Source organism: Malaya genurostris, chromosome 3 (genome assembly GCF_030247185.1).
Source record: "Malaya genurostris strain Urasoe2022 chromosome 3, Malgen_1.1, whole genome shotgun sequence".
NCBI classification, from domain to species: domain Eukaryota; kingdom Metazoa; phylum Arthropoda; class Insecta; order Diptera; family Culicidae; genus Malaya; species Malaya genurostris.
The window spans coordinates 155,286,160-155,309,896 of NC_080572.1; the positions used below are offsets into that span (position 1 = coordinate 155,286,160).

General features: G+C 40.6%; 1 protein-coding gene across 13 annotated transcripts in view; it reads right to left on the bottom strand.

Moving 5' to 3' along the window:
- Window positions 1-23,737, bottom strand: part of LOC131434603 (glutamate receptor ionotropic, NMDA 3A-like) — a 646,413-nt gene that overhangs the window by 93,141 nt on the left and 529,535 nt on the right. For 11 of the 13 annotated variants that reach the window (XM_058601472.1, XM_058601471.1, XM_058601470.1 and 8 more), the window contains 3 exons: window positions 14,382-14,632; window positions 14,128-14,321; window positions 13,935-14,068 (listed from right to left, as the gene is read on the bottom strand). The exons of 1 other annotated variant lie outside the window; for it this stretch is intronic. In XM_058601472.1, coding sequence (XP_058457455.1) covers window positions 13,935-14,068; window positions 14,128-14,321; window positions 14,382-14,632 — 579 coding nt within the window. Of the gene's footprint in view, window positions 1-13,934; window positions 14,069-14,127; window positions 14,322-14,381; window positions 14,633-23,737 lie in introns of those variants that run through there. One more of the 13 variants, XM_058601480.1, reaches the window with a different exon arrangement.

A 23,737-nucleotide genomic window follows, 5' to 3' on the forward strand; every position in this document is an offset into this window, starting at 1 on the left:
CGTGGTAATCCACTCAATCTCAATCTAAGGTGTAGCTGACCATCAATGTCTTAGACTTCGGTCTCCTGCAATAACATCTTGATTGACCAAGTTCAATTTTAACAACTACATTATATACAATATTTACATTTAATTTAATTTAATTATTATTATTATTTTTTTTTTTGACCTATTAATGAAATCTTATAATATATCTCATTCACACAGTTATTACTAAATTAAATACTATTACTCGAACTACCCTTGGCCTGCTCCTCACGGCACTAATAATAAGCGCTCGACGAAACTTAGGAACTTCCACCTTAATCGGAGCCCTACTGGATGCTCCTAATTTATGGTTGTACAAACCACTCAAATTTAAAATTCTCAAGACGTCACCAGACAAGAACTGAGAATATAATCTACAAGACTTGAAGAAGAAAAAAAAATCAATAATCCAAGAAAAATTAAAAAATAATAAAAATACGAATCTATCCAAAACTACGTACACCACCAGGCAAGTACAATATTTTTTCTTTATAAACTCGTATTTTATCTATAAGACCAAGAAATTAAGCGAAAAGAGCATAAATATCAGAAGGCCACCAGAAAAAAAAACAAAACCTTTCCACTTTAGAGTTAGCCACTTCCGAGGTTCAAACTAGAAGCTATACGACGACTACCACCAGTCAAAGTCGTTAAACATGAACAACCAAAATGATCCAAGGAAACAACCATAGTCTCCAAAATCTTTTGTTATTTTAGTGAGTGGGACTAGGCAACCATCATCACATACTAGTCAGACAACGACGTTATATACATAGCTGGTAGCAATGGTTAGACAATATCATGTGAATTCAATACATTGCTGAATAAATAAAATAAAATTCAAGGGAATATAATAACAATATTATAATTTAAAAAAAAACTAGCACTAGAACCCAACACCTAATATTATCAATACAACTAATAATAAACAAAATAAATTATTATATAAAATAAAGTTATTCGAAACAGTGGAAAAAGTAGATGCATCAGTTATTGCATGAAGGAGAGCCACTGTTCCACTCATGCTAGATCGGACTGTCTAATCAGGGAGTTTATTTTATACACTACCAGATTGGATAACGTACATAGCTGTAGACTATTAAGACAAAAATTATAGGAAATTATTTTTTCATAGCTTCCGTACTATAAACTCCTGTTTTACCGGTATCAATATCATTCAATCGGTATGAACAAGATCCCAACTTTTCAACAACCTCGCACTTTATGTATAACGGACCAAGTTTGGAACAATAATTCTTTGAAGCATCTGATAAGGTGAAGTTTTTCCTCCACACAATCTCACCTGGAGTGTATACGATAGGACGAGTTCGCAAATCATATCTAGTTTTTGAGACAAGATACGCTTTTGTGATGTTTTCTTGAACTAGCTTTCTAATCTTATTTAATTTTTCAAGTGCCTGCTCATGATTAATTTCGCCGACTGTCTTATTCATCGACATTTCCGAACGCATTTCTCTGCCGAAATTTAAATAAAATGGAGTGTATTTTGTTACTTCGTGGACCGACGAGTTAATTGCGCTTACGATTTCCGGTAATAGAGAATCCCAATCTCTTTGATCAGAGCCAAGGTAACTTCGAATGGACGTTCCGATGATTCTATTGGTTCTCTCTGTTGGATTGGCTTGAGGATGATAATAGGAATTTTTCCAATGTTTGACACCATAACCAGCTAGAAATTTGACGAAAGCTTTTGAAACAAACTGTTTACCATTATCTGTCACTACAATCTCAGGCATCCCAAATCGACATTTGATTTCTTCACGAAAAAATTGTACTAAAACCTGGGCAGTTGCGGTACGGTAAGGTTTCGCGATTACCCATTTAGTGAACCAGTCAGTGGCAACTAATAGGACTGAATTACCTGTTTTGGATCGAGGAAAATGAGTGACGAAATCAAGAGAAACAACTTGGAACGGGTAGTCCGAAGGCTTCTGGGCACCCATCGGGGCAACCTCACACCGGTTGGTTGGCTTTGAACTCTTACAAATTTGACAGTTAACTATGTATCGGCGAACGTCTTTCAAAACCCCAGGCCAATAAAAGTTTTGGAGAATCCGCCTCGCAGTTTTATTTACCCCAAAGTGACAACCATTAGGACTATCGTGGTTCTTTTCGGCACAACTATTTTCCAGGCCAAAGACAAATCAGGTGTTTTGAATGGATCATACCGTTGTAAAGTATCCCCATGGATTCTAAAATTGGGAAAATTCGCCGGATGGTCAAGGACTCGTTTCCAAAGCTTCCCATACCAATCTTCTTTACATGAATCTAACTGCAACACGGTAATTTCCCCTTCAGGAATTCTAGAAAGAGCGTCGGGCACGATATTTATGGTTCCCTTTTTGTATATCACTTCAAAGTCATATGACCCCAATTTCATCGCCCAACGAGCTAACCTACCGTAAGGGTCCTTTAGGTTTTTAAACACGTTAACGCTTTATGATCAGTACATACAATGAAATGAGATCCTTCGACGTAATGCCTAAAATGTTCAATTGCCTTCACTACAGCCAAGCATTCTTTCTCTGAGACATGGTAATTCTTTTGAGCTCCAGTTAATTTTTTGCTCATAAATGCGATAACCTTTTCCTCGCTACCCACACCTTGACATAAAACCGCCCCTATGGCACTCTCACTTGCATCACATTCTATACTAAAAGGCTTTGAATAATCGAGTACCGATAAAATGGCAGCTGACACTAATGCTGATTGCAAGATGTGAAATGAGTTATCTGCTGCCTTAGACCACGTAAATGTGTCCCCCTTCTTAGTAAGGTCAGTTAACGGAGACGCGACTTCGGAATAATTTGGAATGAATCGTCGATAATATCCTGCCATGCCAAGGAACCTCCTAACCTCCGTAGATTTTGAGATCGGATAGTTTATTATCGCTGATACCTTACCGGGATCGGTATGAATCCCTTCCCTGTCCAAAATGAACCCCAAGTACCCAACTGATGGTACGCAGAAAAATGATTTATCTCGGTTAACGGTAATTCCTGCTCCACTCAATCGTTTTGCAACCTCTTGTAGTACTAGAACGTGATCTTCAAAAGTAGCCGTAGCTATCAACACGTCGTCCAGAAAATTCCAAACTTTAGGCTGAAGATCTACTCCCAATATTTTAGAAATAGCGCGGCGTAACGTTGCTGGAGCATTGGTTAATCCAAAGGGCATTACCTTAAATTGATACAAGCCACGACCTGGAATTGTGAACGCCGTTTTACATTTATCGGACTCTCTTAGTGGAATCTGCCAAAAACTGTCGCTTAAGTCGATTGTAGATAAATACTGTGTTCCCTCGATTTTACTCAAGATATCATCAATCAAGGGCAGTGGATAAGCATCTTTGCGAGTTACATCGTTTAATTTTCGGGAATCCAGACACAAACGTACTTTCCCATTCTTTTTAGCAACACATACCACAAGGTTGTTCCATGAACTCTTCGACATTTCTACAACATCTAGCGCTAACATACGATCTAGTTCTTTGTGGACTTGCTCAAGACGAAATTTTGACATCGGATAATATCGCTGTTTAAAAGGTTTTGCATCTTCGGTGTCGATGTCATGTTCTATAACTGCTGTACGACCCAGCTTCCCCTCTGACGTATACATAAACGAAGAAACAACTGAGTTAAGTATAGCTTGTTGCTCTCCAGTAAGTTCTTGATCGGAAATTTTGTTTGTCTCAACTGTGAGGCCATCTAGATGAAGCGATTCGCCAAAATAAGGCTTAATTCCGTAAGCTTCCCAGAAGTCGCTCCCAAGTACCAATTGTTTTTTTATAGATGGCAATAAAAGTACTGGAAGCACTCGGACCCTACTTTGCACATCAAATGGGACGTTTATGTACTCCAGCGAAACATGTTTCGAACCATCTGCCGTAATTACTGTTCTGTTGCCAGAAAATCGCTTAAGTCCTAATAAATCAAGCCGGTCAATACCTTCTGAACCAAATATAGTACACATCGCTCCCGAATCTAAAAGACCTAAAAAGCTCCGACCCAAAATATTGACTGTAAGGTGCGGACGGTTATCATTAAGAACGTAAGTTATTAATGAAGCAATGGAAGACGATTGAGTATTATTTACAATTGAAGTTAGTTCAGGAAGAGGGTTATAGCTATTATTCGCGAAACACGAAGCCTCTTCTATTCCTTCGTATTCGCCTGCACTTTTCCCTGAACGTGATTTTCGCGATTTGGACAATTTCGCACTATTACTCCCCGTTGTCCACACTTGAAGCAGATCGGTTCTTCGCGAGGAATGGGACAAAAGTAAAAATAGTGATCCTGGGAAGAACAGTTCCAACATCTACCCCGAGATATTTCTTTTGTTCGGTCAGCACCTGCAATGCTGCCAACTGTCTCAGAAGGTGGCTGCAGATTTTTGTTGATTTCGTCCTTGGAACTAAACCGCTTACTGGTAGTCCCTATAAAATGTAACTCTTCTTCGCAACCCTCATTTTCAATTTGGCTTTCCGCATCAATGGAATGTAGAACTCTAGGCCGTACGGGGGTTGACAAGGAGGGCTCTAACATGAAGGAATAAGGAAGTCTGCGCACGTACCTTCTTCTATCAAGTAAAAATTTAGCCGATTCGATTTTTTTGCAAATTTGAACAAGTTCTTCTGTGGACTTTAGGTCTTGGGCTACCACTTTTTCAATATAAAACGAGTTCAGGTTTTTCCTTAAATAAAATAGTTTTTGCCGATCACTCATTGGAAATCTTATCCACCGAAAAAGGATGTTCATTGCAGAGAAGTATGAAGTAAATGATTCTTCTTCGCCCTGCAGCCTAGCTTCAATCTCTTCCATTAATAATTCATCGTAGTGTGGCGGAAAAAACTGATTCAAGAATTTTCTTTTAACATCCTCCCACGATCGAAACGCTAAATATTTTTCCCGATACCATCGTAATGCGGTACCTGCTAAAAGGTGTACAGTGGATGCTAACATATCTCTATCAGAGACATGTTCGGAACGCTGATATAAAGAAACTGTATCCAAAAAATCATTTGGGCTAAGACCACCATCATTGCTGAATCGAACATTCCATTGATGTATGGGTCGTGATTTATGTCTACCATAGGAAATCGAGGGAGTACTACGTTCAGCAAGCCTATCTATCTGTTCCTGACGAGTTGCAGTTACTAAACTTTCTACTTGTTGTAACATGCTTTGCATTAGAGAAATCTGTTCTTGAAGAGGAGCACTATTAGGTTCCAACTCGATGGTGGTTTCGTTCAAGTTTTGTGATGGATTCAATGAATCCGTATTACCTAAACTAACCCGATTTGTTTCAGTGCGAGCAAAAGCTGTGGAATTTCCCCTGTCGTGAAAAGGCCTAGGTAGAGCTATCATATTTGAGTTTCCAAACCGATAAGACCGTGGTATAGTTCCTGTACGGCTAGTATGTGGGGTGGGTGGAAGATCATACGGCTGTAATTCTTCCTCTGAGTCAAGTTGAAGAGAATCGAAAGGTGTTCTTAAGTATGCGCTGTTTTGCACCAATCGCGTAAGTCTCCCGCTCATTTCGTTGAGCGTTCTATTTGTTTCCTCACTTCCGAAAGTAATTCGTTTTGGCATGGATTCACCCCCTGATTTGGTCTGACCTGGCAGCTTAGCTACCATTGAGGGAGGGTTTTTTTTGTTTTTTATTCAATAATATAATATAATATTAAGGCACACTGCTTAAGCTCTAAGATGCCAAGGGTATTTACTAATCTTAATTATCGTCTAACTTAAAACTAGAGTAGTATCATTATGTAATATAGTATCTGGCGATCGGTAGTGGCCGGTGAATTGAATTTAGGATGACATGATTCCAGATGGCGATGGTAATTTTCTATGTTGGCCGCATTCTTCGGTCCGTGAGGGTCCGCGGGAAACACCCCCAGGCTACGAAGGCCCGGCGGGTGGCCCGCATGCTGGTCATTGACTGGAGCGGTCTTCCGGTGATGGTGATGTTACGGAAGAGAATGAAAAAAAGAAGTAAATATTGTGGGAAACGGGGTAAAAAAGGGGTGTGGGAACAAAATGTTTGAAAACGACAGAGATCTAATTAGTTGCCATCGAGATGGTGAAAAAACAGGGAAAGGGGAACGAAAAAGTTAGTGGCAAAAAAAAAAAGATCTTGTTAATTCCAATGAAGATGGTGGACAGGGACGGGGATCGAGAGAATCGGGCGGATGTTAGTGTCGAACCTGTAGGTGGAGATTATATTTTCTGAGCGAGGAATAACACATTACACTTGTATATCAATGTGTTTAAGGTACTGGTATATGAGGAGCATATATGAACTATCCCGACTCGCCAACACATCCCGAACCGGCACCTCAGACGGTCTACCTCGGGCCCTGAGGGATTCCAGTAGCTTCGACCTGGCGTCACGATACTCTACGCACGACCACACGACATGCTCGATATCCTGATAACCGTCGCCACAGGTGCAGAGCCCGTTCTCCACGATCCCGATACGCCGGAGATGTGCGTTGAATGTATAGTGATTTGACATGAGCCGTGACATAACGCGAATGAATTCACGACTCATGTTCATCCCCTTGAACCAAGGTTTCGTCGATACCTTAGGGATAATGGAGTGTAGCCATCGTCCCAGTTCGTCATTCGTCCATGAAGTTTGCCAACTTTCGAGAGTTTTCTGACGAGAAATACTGAAAAATTCATTGAAGCAGATTGGTCTTTCATAAATATCACCTTCCAATGCGCCCACTTTAGCCAATAAGTCTGCCTTTTCATTGCCCGGAATGGAACAATGCGAAGGGACCCAGACTAACGATATTAAATAAGACCGTTCAGATAAAGTTCTCAAATGTTCCCGTATTTTCCCCAGGAAATATGGGGGATACTTTCCTGGCTTCATTGCCCGGAGAGCTTCTATTGAACTTAGACTGTCCGTGACAATGAAGTAATGGTCTTTGGGCATGGTTTCAATGATCTCGAGGGTGTACTGAATAGCAGCTAATTCTGCGACGTAAACTGAAGCCGGATCACTGAGTTTGTAAGAAGCGGTGATGTTTTGATTGAAGATGCCGAAGCCTGTGGACTCGTTGATGTTTGATCCGTCAGTGTAAAACACCTTTTCACAGTTGACTGTTCTAAATTTATTATAAAAAATATTTGGGGCCACTTGAGGGCGCACGTGATCCGGAATTCCACGAATTTCTTCTCTCATGGATGTGTCGAAAAACACAGTAGAATCAGAAGTATCCAAGAAATGAGCACGGTTGGAAACAAACGAAGAAGGATTAATATTCTGAGCCATGTAATCAAAATACAAGGACATAAAACGGGTTTGAGAGTTAAGCTCAACTAACCTTTCGAAGTTTTCAATCACCAGAGGATTCAAAATGTCGCATCGAATGAGCAAACGATATGAGAGATCCCAGAACCGGTTTTTCAGTGGAAGAACGCCCGCCAGCACTTCGAGGCTCATCGTATGAGTCGATTGCATGCAACCCAAGGCAATACGTAAACAACGATACTGAATTCTTTCCAGCTTGATGAAATGAGTGTTCGCCACTGATCGGAAGCAGAAGCATCCGTATTCCATCACGGACAATATCGTTGTTTGATACAACCTGATCAGGTCTCCTGGGTGGGCACCCCACCATGATCCGGTTATTGTACGAAGAAAGTTGATTCTCTGCTGGCATTTTTGTTTCAGATACCTAATGTGACATCCCCAGGTGCCTTTGGAGTCGAACCAGACCCCGAGATATTTAAATGTGAAGGCCTGAGCTATGGTTTCACCCCCTAGATGAAGCTGTAATTGTGCTGGTTCTCGCTTCCTCGAAAATACAACCAGCTCAGTTTTCTCCGTAGAGAACTCGATACCCATTTGAAGAGCCCATGATGATAAGTTGTCGAGAGTATCTTGTAATGGTCCTTGGAGATCGGCAGCTTTGGGTCCTATAATAGACACAACGCTGTCGTCGGCAAGTTGTCTTAGCGTGCAAGATGTGTTGATACATTCATCGATATTACTTACGTAAAAATTGTATAAGAGGGGGCTTAAGCATGAGCCCTGAGGAAGACCCATGTAGCTGAATCGTATTGTCGACAAATCACCATGCGCGAAATACATGTGTTTCTCAGACAATAGATTATGTAAAAAGTTGTTCAAAACTGGCGAAAGACCATGCTGATGCAGCTTCTCAGATAGGATATTTATAGAAACTGAGTCAAAAGCCCCCTTAATGTATAGGAAAACTGACGCCATTTGTTCTTTACGAGCAAATGCCATTTGAATTTCTGTTGAGAGCAACGCAAGACAATCGTTCGTTCCTTTGCCCCTGCGGAAACCAAATTGTGTATCTGAAAGTAAACCATTAGTTTCGACCCAATTGTCTAGACGAAACAGAATCATTTTTTCGAACAATTTCCGGATACAGGAAAGCATAGCAATCGGCCGATACGAATTGTGATCGGAGGCTGGTTTAAGGGAGGGTTATTGATTGCCTCTGGGTAATGATTGATTATGTCCTGAAGAATAGCACGCGTTTGAATAATTAAAATATGTTTAGTAGTCGACTGATCTGAACTTTCAGTATTCAGTCGAGACGCTCTATCTTGTATGTGCACGAACTGAGTGTAAAATGGGCAAACACTTTCAAATTGTTTTGTTGACATTGCCTCTTCGAGCTTGGGGTACAAGGACTCAATATAGTTTAACACCATTTTTATTTCTTCTTCCACATCGACAAATTCGTCAAGTTTTGGTGATTGAATTTCACCTAAACATTCTTTATGTAAGGATTCCTCCAACACTTTCTCTCTTAATTCCCTGCTCAACGAGTTGGATATTTTACGAATTGAACATTCGTAATTTAATTGTTCTTCGCACAAATGCTGAACGTCCATCATTCTAGTGGCAGTTATAATGATCAACAAGCAAGGAAGAGAGAAGAGAAAAAAAATACAAACGACTCACCAATAACTAATTGATTTCACCCTAGCAACTCTCGATCTATCACTGTTGATTCCCAATATACAGCTTAACACAAAAACGCGAAAATTTCACCGATTTTTTTTTTATTTATATTTTTTTTATATTCGCACTTTTAGCAGCCTCAAGCATACATTTTTAGCATTTAGACATACACAAAAAAAACCGGCTTGCAGCATCTATAAACTATATGTATATGTATATATATAATTTTTGCCTTTCTCATATAGAAAGGTTATGCAATCACTGTGAAAACCGACTTTTGAACCGAGGCCCGGAGGGCCGAGTGTCATATACCATTCGACTCAGTTCGTCGAGTACGCAAAATGTCTGTGTGTGTATGTGTGTGTGTGTATGTGTGTGTATGTGTGTGTGTATGTGTGTGTATGTGTGTGTGTATGTGCGTATGTGTGTATGTAACGTTTTTTTGCACTAACTTTTCTCGGAGATGGCTGAACCGATTTTCACAAACTTAGATTCAAATGAAAGGTCTTGTGGTCCCATACAAAATTCCTGAATATTATTTGAATCCGACTTCCGGTTCGGGAATTATGGGGTAAAATGTGCAAAAAATTGTGAAAATAAGTGCACTAACTTTTCTCAGAGATGGATGAGCCGATTTTCACAAGCTTGGGTTCAAATGAAAGGTCTTGTAGTCCCATACAAAATTCCTGAATATTGTTTGGATCCGATTTCCGGTTCCGGAGTTATGGGGTAAAATGTGCAAAAAAATGAAAATATGTTTTCTAGCTTTTCTCATAGATGGCGCGACCGATTTTCATAAACTTAGGTTCAAATGAAAGGTCCTGTGGTCCCATACGTAATTCCTGAATTTCATCTGGATCCGACTTCCGGATCCGGAAATATAGTGTATAGTGTGTTAAAAATTGTACACCATCACTGAAAAGGTAAAAAGTTTAGTAAATCGACCTCAAATCTTCTCCAATTAATAGTTTTTTTAGCAGCAGACGGTCAAACAAACCGATTTCGGTTATTGTTTTTAGGAATCGAAGAAAATTATTTTGAAGAATACCACAGTATTATATATGATAGTATGATTGATATGAGAAAGGCATCATTACACCACTAGGTGGATTAAAACAGGTTTTTTTCATTTATTTTTAAATTTTTTTCCGCTCACGACCAACTTGAATATATCACACTCACCATATTCTAACTTATACAATAACCGACCGAGAACTGGTATCCCTTTTTGACTCTCGCGCGGATGAAATAATACTACTGATCAGTTTCGATCAAGACTCGATCGAACCTCTCTCTGTTGCCAATTATTATCTCCCGTTCTCAATCTTCCTTATCTGCGCACACGACACACTCTTTCGCTCTCTCACTCAATCTCTAAATGTCTCTTTAGTACAGAATATAACACTAATATTCACATCAAATATTATACATAATTCTCCGAAAGCTCTCTTAGTAGTTACTTATCAGAGAATAATTTGGTCTCGATTCTTCGTTTTCGACCAACCAAAAATCGTAGAACACTAATATTAAGTGTAGGATATAAATCATGATCTAAAATGAACAGGATATACTAAAATTTGCCAAGATACCATAATTAAAGGAAATACTAATATTTAATTTGAACCGATGTAGCCGAGTTGTTGGGCGCCATTGTTACGTATAGTACCGACCGTTCTGTCTGTAAAGGGAAAGATGGCGCGAACCTTACCAACTAACACTTTTGCGCCATCCGCGATAAGCAGATGTGTTAGCGGATTTTAACTTAATTTGCCCGGACTCTTATCCCAGGGGGGGACAATTTGGCTCGCACTAATTTTTGGAACTGCAATACCGTGGAAAGTTTCATTGAAACCGAAGGAAAATATCTAGAAACTACGAGAGCTAAGAAACAAAGCAAATACAAAAAGACTTACCCACGGATCGCCAAACACATCTTCAAGCGATCTCGACGCGATTTCTTCGGCCACTAGCTATGGCCAGGATCCAGAGCTAGGTGGTAATCTGCTTCTGAAGTCGACCTTTTTTTCACACACCGAAACACGGACCGAAACAAGCTCGAATTATACGGTTTCCACAATTTAACCCCGAAATAATCTTTAGCCAGAACGACGGCCACGCAATCGAATCAAATAAAACCGATACCCTTTGCACGGTAGGATATTGCGACAGTATCGACTGTCCAGTTCAATGGTAAGAGAGCGATTCAAAGCATTTCTCAGTAACAGAAAACTTTTTAGTCTTTCTCCTAATAGCTGTAACCTCAGAAACGCATGTCAAGCGGCGTGAAAATAGACATTTTCTTGCACTTTTAAGCTCGATTCAGATTTCGACGTACAGTGAACGAGCCGTTCCATACCCACAATGAATCCCGCCCTCGCGTGCTCCAGTATCTCTCCGATAAATACAATGAACCCTCCACGATGTTAAAAGTTTGTTCTACGCAATTTCAGTTGCAACGCAACACTGTACATCACTTGGCTTCAGACGCTTAGCATCCTTTGGATCCTTCTCGAATATATGGCGCGTTTTACCCATGGCTTGGGTAGGTAGACAACTGGGAATAAAAAATAAAACAAAATCGAAAAATAAAACAAAATCGAAATTCGTCTATCCACATCGAGTGTTAGATGACGAATGACGCTATTTCTCACATCACATTTCATTTTATACCTGCTACTGGTAGCGGTGTACGGACCTCCCCTTCGCAGAACGGGAAACAGTGAGACGATATAAAAAAGAGAGAGTTAGTAGAGCGGCAGCCAGTAATACTGAATTGGCTGACTATCTGTTAACAGCATTTGTGGAATTTTTATGCAGAAACACGCACACAGGAGTAACAGTTAAGGGCAAGGCAAAGTCCCGCTCGAACCGTGCTGGTCTGCAGTTCCCAGTTGGCAAAATCCATCGTCTGCTCCGGAAGGGAAACTACGCAGAGCGTGTCGGTGCCATTGCACCGGTCTATCTGGCGGCAGTGATGGAGTATTTGGCTGCCGAAGTGTTGGAATTGGCCGGTAACGCTGCCCGTGACAACAGGAAAACGAAAATCATCCCTCGCCATCTGCAGCTGGCCATCCGTAACGACGAGGAGTTGAAAACCCCGTCCTTTTCAGGACGACCACATCACTGTGATAAAGAAATGTTTAGGATTGCTTTAAGTTTACCCAGTTCTGATACGCCTGGAAAGTAGAATGCGCAAATCAAGTGGAAACATTTGTTCTAACAATTTGTTCATCTCTTTCATTTGTTCAATTCGTTCAACTCTGTTTCGCACGGCATATTTGTATACTAGTATAAAGATGTGTTCAAAATCATCACTTTCGCTTTCGCATTGCCGTTCGTAATTGAATGTGTTAGTGACGGTGCAAATTAATTTAACTTCCATCTTGATGAATTAAATTTTTTGGTAGGAAATATTGAGTTATGAGATGGTTCTCGTGTGTGTCTTGTTTCGGCAATGGGTCTTGCTGGACTTTTTGGCTGCCTTTCTACCGATTTTCGGTGTCATTGTGCTGACGGTGTCTCGTGCATTCAGATCGAGAAACAGTGAGACGACAGGTCCTCGATGTTGCTCTCGTGTGTCTTGTTTCGGGAACAGTTGCTCAGCAAATGGTACGAAAAATGAACCACTCAACTTTTATATGAACGCACTTGTATAGATGCAGACATCTCACGTTCTGATTGGCTGGTGCTGTCATGGCTCAATCAAACTGGTTTTTCAATAGTGTAGTATTGAAAAACTTCAATGTTGTTGCAATACACGTTCAAGTTGAAAATTTTCGATTCTATTGGTAGTTAGATTATATAAATCCTTCTACAGATCACTGAGCTATGAGCTTTCAAAATACGAGAAAGGCAAACGCGCCTTATGAATTATATTCTTTGATATTCGTTTATACCAAACATTTCAGAAAAGTTTAATTTTGAACTATTTAAGATTATGTCACACAACTGAAAATTTTATTATAAAATTGTGATCATATTTCCGATGGCGTGTAGCAAGAATTATGTTGATTCATTAGATATAACATGAGATATTCACGATCAAAAACTTATCACTCTCTCACAGCGTAAATTTTGAAAAGGCGCCCCATAGTAAAGTAAGTCGTATTCACTACAAAATATTAAATATTTATATCTTATAAATAAAAATTCTAATCTCTATTTAAAAACAAATCATAAATTTATATACAAATTTTCAAACAAGCTATGCTTTATGCAGTACCAATTTGTAAAAGTTGTTGTTCTACGCTTCAAAGGATTCAGAATAAAATTCTGAAAATGATTTCAAAGCGTCCACCTTGGTTTAGTACAAATGAGTTACACAGCCTCACAAATATAAAACCATTAGATGTAATGTCATGTAATATTGTAAGCAAAATCGAAGCCATCTTTAATTGAATCGATTTGCTCTCCGTATTAGTTGGTAAGTCAGTATATGAGTTTCTTTTCCCCATTACACAATACAAGTAGATTTACAATTTTCGCTGCACAAAAATTACAGAATTGCGGAAGCAAATGATGTCTTAATGATGTCTTAATCAGATCATGTATATAATAGGTCTGAAAAATTACTACTTGTGACTGAACACCCAATTGAAACCTTAAAAATTTAATTTTAACTCATATTTAAATAATTACTGCATTAAACAAAATAAGAGAAACGTTAGCGTGTTCTGCATATGACATCTTGTGCACCTCTGCATGCGTTGACATTTTGTGCCTGTGAATCATGTGAATCGTAACATAAGCATGCATCGAATAGACGTTAAATACTAGAATTATCTGAATTAGATTCATCGATGAGATTACATTTTAAAAAGAAACTGTACGGAATCAACGAGCGTAGTATCGGTTTGCAGTTATTTGAAAAGGCCTAGTCGTATCTTGAGGAAGGACTTGCTTGAGTATAGTTTTCTATGAAATTTACTTACTTTAATCGTTCGATTCCGTTTTCGATATTCAACAGTTGATATCTTTTCATATGCTCCCACAAAATCTTGTCATTTGTTTGAACATAATATTCGGCCGCGGTGGCAAGCGGTACACCGATGCGTTGCTTGAGTAACTAGAAAATTTTTTAATTTTTTATTATTCGTAACTCCGTCTAGTCTATCGGTTACATACAGGTCCGCTGTATCCTCCAGATTCGTTGTGAAATAATAATCCTGCTATCAATGCGGCAATGTTTGCAGTGTACGAAGCAATAAAGATAACGCTGAATCCACCCCATACATTAATAAGAAATTTATTAGGCCAAGATTTGGGTGCCTTGAACGCTACTAAATGACCGCATAACAAGCCCCACATAACCCAAAGAGCTGAAACGAAATTTTTAATTATTCCAGTGGCTACGTCCATTCATTTCACAAGTTTTATACCTGATGACATACTAAAATTTTTACTTCTTTGCCGTCCCCAAGGGTTCAATCCAAACGGACTTAGCCACTCGTAAATTGCTACAGCAACAGCTGTTATATTTAATGATGTAAATATGGCAATCCAAAGCTCATGAGAAAATGGCAAAAGAAATGCTAAAAGTGGTACATCAGGACTCGATTGAGGCGCTGCTAGCAAAGATACGCTCCCATGGAAGAAAGGTACACTGAAATCTATCACTTTTGCACGTTCCCTGTAACATAAAAAATAAGATATTACTACACAAATTATATAAATTGTATATTTGAGAATATGAATAGGTCATTCTACATACAGAGATAGCAGAAAAGTACACATAAAGTACACCAAACACGCTTGGCAATAAGACAAGACACGATTCACGCGTGATCTGTCAAAAATAGTGTTGCCAAAAAGATACCAGCACAAAATCACCCTTTATTTACTCTTGATCATGATGCGTAGAACGTCAAAATTTTTAAATGTTGTTTTTGAAAAAAAGGATTTTTCCTGGTGTTATTTTTTTTTAGGATTATTTACTACATGCTTCATGTGGCCGATTGAGCCGATTTTTTAATAGAAATGTTATATTTAATACTGGATCTCGCAGTCACCCTTTTTCTCGGGGGAGAGGAGTTTCCATTTTCATCCAACGAGGATTGAGGAGCACTTTGTTCGTGGCTCGTATTTTCGTCTATAGTCACATCGTCGATATTGGTTTTGTCAAACGTATCATTATTGACGGTTTCTGTTTGTTTCTCACTGTTGTTCGTAGTCTTATGCTTGTTGCTAGTTGCTGTAAATACGCCTTGTACATTAATTGCAGTTGATTGCTGGTTTGATGCTGGAAACGTTCTTGAATCAGAAGTACTGGGTTTACTAATTCCCGTTGCTGAACAGTTGTCCTTGTCTTTGGTTGAAGATATCCATTTCGCTGTTCCAGTGCAAGGTTTACCATAGTGTGCAGGTTGTTCACAAAACTGACATGTAACCAGCTGCTTTTCATAGATAATCAGCGTTTTACACTAATGTGTCCCACCTTGACCACAAATGATGTAAGATGGAATCGCCTTACGTAGTTGCATAAGTACAACTCGCACGCCATTCCGGATGCCGGGGAAAAAATTCCGTTATACTTCCCTTACGGTGGACTTATTTTCCCGAACGAACTTATCACTGGCCTGCGGTGGAAGGTCATGCACGTGTACTTCTATGGCATTGTCCAACTTGTGTGTACAGGATTTTATATTTAATGTTGTCACACTCAACGCTGTGCACCTCGTTGTTAACTGAAACGTATGAAATTGCATCTCTTTCACGTTTAAACATAATGCACACATAGTTAGACGCCTTGTTGAATTGAATCTCAGTTGCATTATTGGCGTCTAGATGCATTTGTTCTTTAAGTAAGATTTCAATTTCGTTTACTGCTGGGCTAACTTTGCAGCGCTTGAATTGCCCATTTCATACACTCTATTGTTCACTACACTGTATTGTCTTTGTTTCTGTTGTCTCGACTAGGAGCAACTTTTTTCGACTGTGTCGGATTAGATGCAAGCACGAACTGTGGTGTTAATTCGCATGAATCAACGCCTTTATTGCTTCCTGAAAGTTTGTTGGTTACGCTCGCAAAAATTTTCGAGTTAAAATGAGGGTAGTCAACCTCTATGTGTTTATTAATGAAAAATACAAGGATCAGCCCCATGGGGTTGTTCGAGCCATTGATGTGGAACAAGGCAACCAAAATTTCTATTGATCGACATTTTCAATTAATCGTCCACTTTTGAATCCGCAAATGCACGAGAGTCTGCTTAGGGCATATCCAGTAGTGTTCTAGTTCTAGATGCATAATTTATGTCAATTTTAAAATTTAAATCTAAAAATTATGACAAAATAAACTGGCAGCCCCAGCAGCGTTTTATCTGTGTTTAAAATATAGAAAAAATAGAACGGCAGTTTTAAATTTGACAGTAGAACTGGTCGAATAAATAAAACTAAAACGGATTGCTGGGGATACGTTTGTTTCAGTTTCATTTACATTATAGACCACCCATATGAATCTTGCAGCTGCTGAATTTGCTCTTAGTCTTTATTATGAACCAACACCGAACACGCGAACCCAGAATATAGACTATATTTGTCATGATTTGTATTTGATTTTTAGCCGACGAAATTACATCAATAGCCCAAATGTAGGCAATTATATGTTTGTACATGCTTGCGATACAGATATCGATATTTAAGCTTCTTTTCGCCAAGCTTGTGTTCACGTTTTGTATGCAAGTAGTTATTTTTATAGCGTTTCTCTACCATTACTACCATTCTGCGATTTCGGTTGAAGCGATAAACTTATTCTCATTATCAATCGAGTTCATCTTATATAAATAAGAAATTTGTCTTATGCACTCAAAATTTACCCTGGGGTAGTTGTCAATTTCTCAGGCGAAACGACATAACATGGGATTTCATCCAATCTTTCATGACACAAGTTCAGGGCATAGCAATTAAAGCTTCAAATCGTTTTATGGCACTTTTTGTCTTGCTGTCTAGCAACAACCTACCTCTAGCAAGCTACGTGTAGGACTGAAACGTTAGCTATAATATTGCTTATATTTATAGCTTCGCGTGCTTCCAACAGCTTCGCTTTTACATCGATTGACCAATCAGAGCGCTGCTTTCCCTTTGATATATCGCTTACTCCTTCAAAACCGTCGACTATGGCAGGGAAATCCGGTATGCCGGAGATACTTTGCATACAAAATAGGACACTGCTAGCTATTAATCAACATTTCAATGATATACTATTAAAAATACATGGCTATGAGCATTCAAATCAATACGTAGAAATATTTCCAATCAAATGGTGACATGATATTAATAATTGATACAAAATTGACTGAGCTGTAATTGATCAAAACCTGACCACATTTCTACATGTATTTTTCTTGAGTTTCTAGTTTGCACCGCTATATAGAAAACAAAAATGTGTTCCACATTAATAACAAAAAAGTTCGTTTGTGCTTCAAATAGTATAACAGTTCTCAGATCGGATAAGCCATCTCTGAGAACACCAAGTGAGTTGAATTATTGCCGGTACTTCCGGATCCGGTATAATTGGAGTCGGTTCGTATGGCCATATTCTAACATGATCCTATTAGTTCTAAATTAGAATGGAAATAGAGAATTTTTTATGGGACCACAAGAGCTTTCATTTCAACCTAAGTTAATGAATAAATCATGCCATCTCCGAGAAAAGTGACCACTATTTCCGGCGCTTCTGAACGCAGAAACCGGGAATGAGGATAGCCGAAATTGATTTGATATGCTATTTATTGACAATGATTATCGAGTGGATCCAGTTTAGAATTTTGTTTTACCATATTTTATTTCCCCGCTTAATGTGAGATCGATCATATGAACCTTAGTTTGTGACAATCGGTCAAGTCATCTCGGAGAAAAGTGAGTCAGCTCCATTTTGGAATATATGAGCACTGTTTACGGTGCTTTCGGAACCGGTAATCAGGAATCAGGATAGCCTGAACCGGCTTAGTTTGCAGTCTACTGAAAATGAGTATTGATTTTAGTAGTTTTTAGTTCAGTTCAGTTTATCCGTAAAAAAATTACAAAAAAGTGTTGTTTGATTCAAATTATCTCTTACTCACCCCTTTAACTGAAACCCGCCAGAAAAACACCCCGTATTATTCTTTCCTCTCCGTATTGCACCAGCTCACGTTCTCCCTTAAATTCGCTATCCAATTCTAATACAACTGCACATTCGCTTTAACTTACTCAAAATACAATGGCCGATACGGCTTTCCGTCTCACAAGAGACAATCAGCAATCTGATGCTTTTGGCTGGAAATGGAATAAATTCAATGATTATTAATAATCATCTCTGTGACTACAAAGTGCCTTGAATTGTTACGATAAACAGTTTTAACATCTTTTTTATTGATGGAGTTGTACAATAGCAGATATTTTGTTCTCCTCCTCAGAACACGTTTCAATTGGCTGGTGCTGACATTGATCAAACCAGGTTTTTCAATAGTGTACTATTGAAACACTTTAATAATGTTGCGGCACACGTTTAAATTGAAAAATTTCAAATCTATTAGTAATTGGATTATATAAATTCTACTTCAGATCACTGAGCTACGAACTTTCAAAATACAAGAAAAATAAACACGCATCACAAGTTTTCCTCTTTGATACTCGTTGATAGCAAACACTTAAGAAAAGTTTAATCATACAGAGCAGACATCCAAGTAGAGATTTCAATTAGGGTAAGAAATTTAACGGTTGTTTAAAAAAGCAATCACCAAGTCGCAGTTCTCCTGTAGAGGCGTTTCGAGCAGCCCAGTAATTTCCTATGGGCTTTTGCATTGGAGCTGTCATACAATGGTAATTCATGCGTGCAAAGTCAAGAGCAACGGTTTTCACCATCAATTTTACATATTTAAAATTTATCTATCGAACGTTTCAGGTAGCTTCCTAGAATTTTATTTTCTATCAACCTATGCAATTTGCAATATAGACAGTGTCTTCGAAAAGGACGAAAAACAGCTGGTTTGAAACATTACCCTCGGTCTGACTAATGGTATCTGGCTGGACCCCATACATTTTGTATAGAAAGACATATGATATAATATATATTTATAATTTTTTTAATGTTTTTGTTGTATTTCTATATTCTAACCTCCATTTAAGTTAACATCGTACAGATACAAGTGAACATACATACAAGCGTACATTTGTCTTTATTCTGGGGTAGCAGGGAGTATGTCTAAGGGCTTGACATATCCTCCCCCTGGCAACTGCGAGTTGTAGGGCTTGCCTAGGATGTGGTAGGGTTTGGCAGTGGGCTCTGCTAATCCTATATAAAAAGCTGCATGTATCCGCAAGCAAGTCCTATTAAAGCGATCGTGTGCCGCTCAAAGTGCACAAGCCCAGCGGGAGTGCCGACTCGGCACGTTAGGACTGACGCCAGTGAGGTCCTAACTATGGCATACTGGCTACCATACCATCCACAGATACGATGCGGTAAATCGGAATATATAGAGAAGCTAGGGCTGACAGTTGCGGTGTTCTACTCCTTCAGTAAAGCAGGGTGAAACCGGCTTGAAAGGCAATGCCGCAGCTGCCTTCCGTCCCACAAAACCGTGGCAGGCCTTATGGCACGCCTTCTCACTTCCAGCCACCTGGTTGGGATGACTGGGTGGAAGTAGGTTCAGATGTCCTTTTCCTGATTTGCGCTGATCCGGCTCTGAGCGTAAAAAAAACCCTCGCACGGCCTCACTGCACCGTATAGGTAACCATAGGATCACGATAGCGACTATTTTCGGCTGAATTTGACGGTAGCCATAAGGGAGACCAATTTAAAATGAGTTCTACACCATCAACATCGGCGTCGAGTAAGGAGGTAAACCGTTGCGCAAGAGGGGGTTTGAGGAGGTCTCCATCAAGAACGGATGCGAGAGAGGAGAGCGAAAACCAACATCAGCAAGGAGCTGAAGGTGAACTTGCTGAAGTTACATAAGGCCGTCAACGTAGCTAAAAGGGACCAAGAGGCGTTGATAGTGCGACTAGAGGGTGGCAGAAAGTCGAAGAAGTGTTCTCAAACCTTCGATAGCGATAAAAACCAACGTGCGATCGACTATGCCCTTCGGCTCACGATGGAGCGGAATAAAAAGCGCCGGAAACACGCCAGGAATTCTCCAGGTAGTAAACGCCTGACTTTCAAGAAAAAAAGGAGTGAAGACCATGGCGGAAATGATGGGGCGAAGGAACGTGGCGAGGGGCTCAACCAAAACCTCGGCACTCGACCCCCGGATCCAAACCAAGAAATCGAACCCGGCGAGAGTCAGCCTAAGAAACCATGGCTGAAGGTCGCCAAGAAGAAAAGGGTCCAAAAAGATGCTAGGCCCATTACCGAGAGGAGGCAAAGCTAGTCGAACTTGGCAAAGAGGTTCGCAGCAACCGTCGCACGAAAACGGGAGAGATGCTGCTCGAGCTAAAAAAGGGAGCACAGGTGGGCGGAACGGAGTTTGTTGCGCTGGCCTAACAATTCTTGGGCGACACGGCCGAAGTTAGAGCCCTGTGTAGCGAGGTTGCACTCCAGTGCAAACGATTGGATGAAATCGCCACCGCAGAAGAACTTGCCCTGGCCATCAAGGAGCAAGGAGGTGTGGATGTCCCACGGGAATCCATCCGCATGAGGAAAAGACCACAGAGCACCCAGATAGCTGCATTCAAGCTATCGGCCACGGATGCTAATAAGGTCCTCAAATTGGGCAGGCTAAAGGTCGGATGGTCGGTATGCCCAGTGACCGCTTACCAACCGCCGGTGGTGGACATGTGCTTCAGGTGTTTCGAACCTGGCCACAAGTCATGGGACTGCAAAGGCCCAGACCGGAGCAACCTCTGCAAGCGTTGCGCGGCGAGGGGCACAAGGCGTATGCATGTGAAAGAACGCCACTTTGCATGCTGTGCGCGAGCAAGAAGAAGGCAACAAACCACGTCATGGGTGGACCTACTTGTCCAAAAAGTGGAGGGAATAAAACAACATGCAAGTAGCACAGCTTGGAATCTAAATCACTAAAGCTGGCCAGAAACAGCTGCACCAGTCAGTGGCGGAATGGGGCATTGATGTCGCCATTCTCTCGGATCCCTATCGCATACCAGTAGATAACGGGAACTGGGTGGCGGACGAATCCAAGACTGTGGCGGTCTTGATGACCGGTCGATACCCAGTGCAAGAGGTGGTGAAAACGCAAGCGGAGGGAGTAGCCATAGCGAAGTTGAACGGAGTGTACTAGTGTAGCTACTACGCTCCACCGAGATGGTCAATAGACCAGTTCACCCGAATGGTCAACAGGTTGACCGCAGACCTGGTGGGTCGGAAGCCGTTGGTGATAGCCGGAGACTTCAACGCCTGGGCAACGGCTTGGGGCAGCCGTTTTATCAATAGGAGAGGACAGACGCTACTGGAGGCCCTCGCCAAGTTAGACGTCGTGTTAGAATGATGGACTGAAAAGTACCTTCCAGCGGAATGGATTCGAGTCGTTTATTGAACTGACTTTCTTTAGTCCCGGCTTAGGAGAGTTGATGATGGCTACCCCCATAGCGACCATCTAGCCATTCGTTACACGATCGGTCACTTGGTGAGAAGCACAAGGAGGAGTAATATTCCCAAAACTCTAGCGTGGAAGGTTGCTAACTCCGACCGTGAAACGTTTTGCGCTGCCCTTGAATTGGAGGAGCACAACGCGAACGTGAGAGGGGACGAGTAAGTCGCTATCTTGTCACGGGCGTGTGATGCGACCATGCCTAGAAAGGCCGAGGACCAACAGACCACCGGTCTACTGGTTAAACGAGCAAATTGCACGCCTTCGCGCATCCTGCCTCAGGGCTAGAAGAAAGATGCAAAGAGCTCGATCAGGCGAAGTTAAAGGAAAGCATAATGGTTCTCTTTCCCCATCTCGACACGTCCCCCTGGCAGCCAGCCCTGCTACCAGCGAACGAAGTTGAAAATGTGACGAACGAAGAGCTGCTCACTGAGGCAAGATCGCTCGATAAAAAGAAAGCCCCGGGGCCAGACGGTATCCCGAACGTGGCTCTAAAGGTGGCTATAATGACAAAACCGAACATATTCAGGGAGGTCATACAGAGATGTCTGGATGAGCGTATGTTCCCAGACATTTGGAAAAGGCTATTACCGAAACCTGGGAAACCCCCAGGGGCCCCATCGGCGTATAGACCAATCTGTCTGATCGACACTGTGGAAAAGCTCCTAGAGAAAATCACCCTCAACAGGCTATCCCCTTCATAGAGGAGGCAAGAGAACTGTCCAGCCAGCAGTACGGGTTTCGCAGAGGCAGGTCGACGGCGGACGCCATAACATCCGGAAGCTATCCTCCAACCGGAATCACTGGATCGACCCAGGCATTCTCTCGGTCGGGCGTTGACGGGTATCGAAAGCGTCGGTTTCGGGAGAGCCTCCTTCGTCGGGGAACTCTTTGTCGGTGTAGGCTAGATCCTTCGGCGGGGCTAGTCGAGTAGTCGCCACAACACCGATTCGAGTCGTCGAGGCGCCAGCGAACTGGAAGCCATGCTCCAACCGGAATCGCCGGACCTCGGCATTCCTTCGGGTGTCCCGTGTGGTGTAAGAGAGGACTCGATGTCGGGAGAATCTCCTTCGCCGGGGAACTCTCCGTCGGAGTAGTCTAGATCCTTTGTCAGGGACTAGATAAGTAAATCGTTCCGTGGAAGAAATGGTACGGAAACACGCATATGTCTGTGTATATATTTTGCGAGTATTCTGTTTGTATTGGCTGCTAAATTCATCATAAATGCGTCTCAGTTTACGAATGAAAGTAGAATGCATAGGATTCAAGTACCATTAAACATCTTATTTTCGCTTCTATTTATTTGATTATTAACATTGATACTTTTTCATATAAATTAATGAAAGATGAAGTCCAGTTTTTATACAATACACGGTCACGAGCCATAATTCAACGTTACTTAATAACAGACATCAAACATAGCAAACAAATTACCGGCAGAGCTTGTCGCGAACAGCAATTTCGATTTACCAACGGATGTGGAAGTTTTCAAAAAACGCTTTTGGTTTAAATATTATTATAAATATTTCTTTGACGCATTTGACATATTAGTAACTGAAGGTTCTTATTGCCAAATTGCCACCATTTAATTCTAAAATTAATTTAATTAATCTATTGCCATTAATCTATTGCCACCATTTAATTCTAAAAAAAATATGCTGGTGAAATTATTTAACTAAACGCTAATAAATTATTTCCTTGAATTAGCTTTAGAATCCTAGATAGTGTTTCGCAATTATTCGCTTATTTTTCGAATTCAATTCTGTTGACTTTTAAAATTGCATATTTTATGTCATCATGATTGCTCGAGTTTCGTTCACAACACTGTAATTTCTTACAACATGCTGCATGTGATGGCATTGGCGGCCTATTTGCAAAGAACTCGATGATACAACAAAAATAATGCAAGATGTACTTTTCTCCTTTCTTTGTCTAGAATTCTACTTTTGCAGAATATTGAAAACCGAATGAATAATGTTCATTTAATCAAACATTATGTCGGTTGTTCGTCTATTGAAACTTTTTTCGGTAAACGAATCAACTTTCCATTGATGGTTGTGGCTAATCGTACAAGCATCGGTGCCGAAAAATTTATATGCAAGAGAGACTGCACGATATGTTTACATGATGCAGAAAAAAATCACCGAAAACCTCGTTTTTATTGCTTCAAATTATTCATCATCAGTTTGTCAACAGCATTCAAACGTTCAATACGA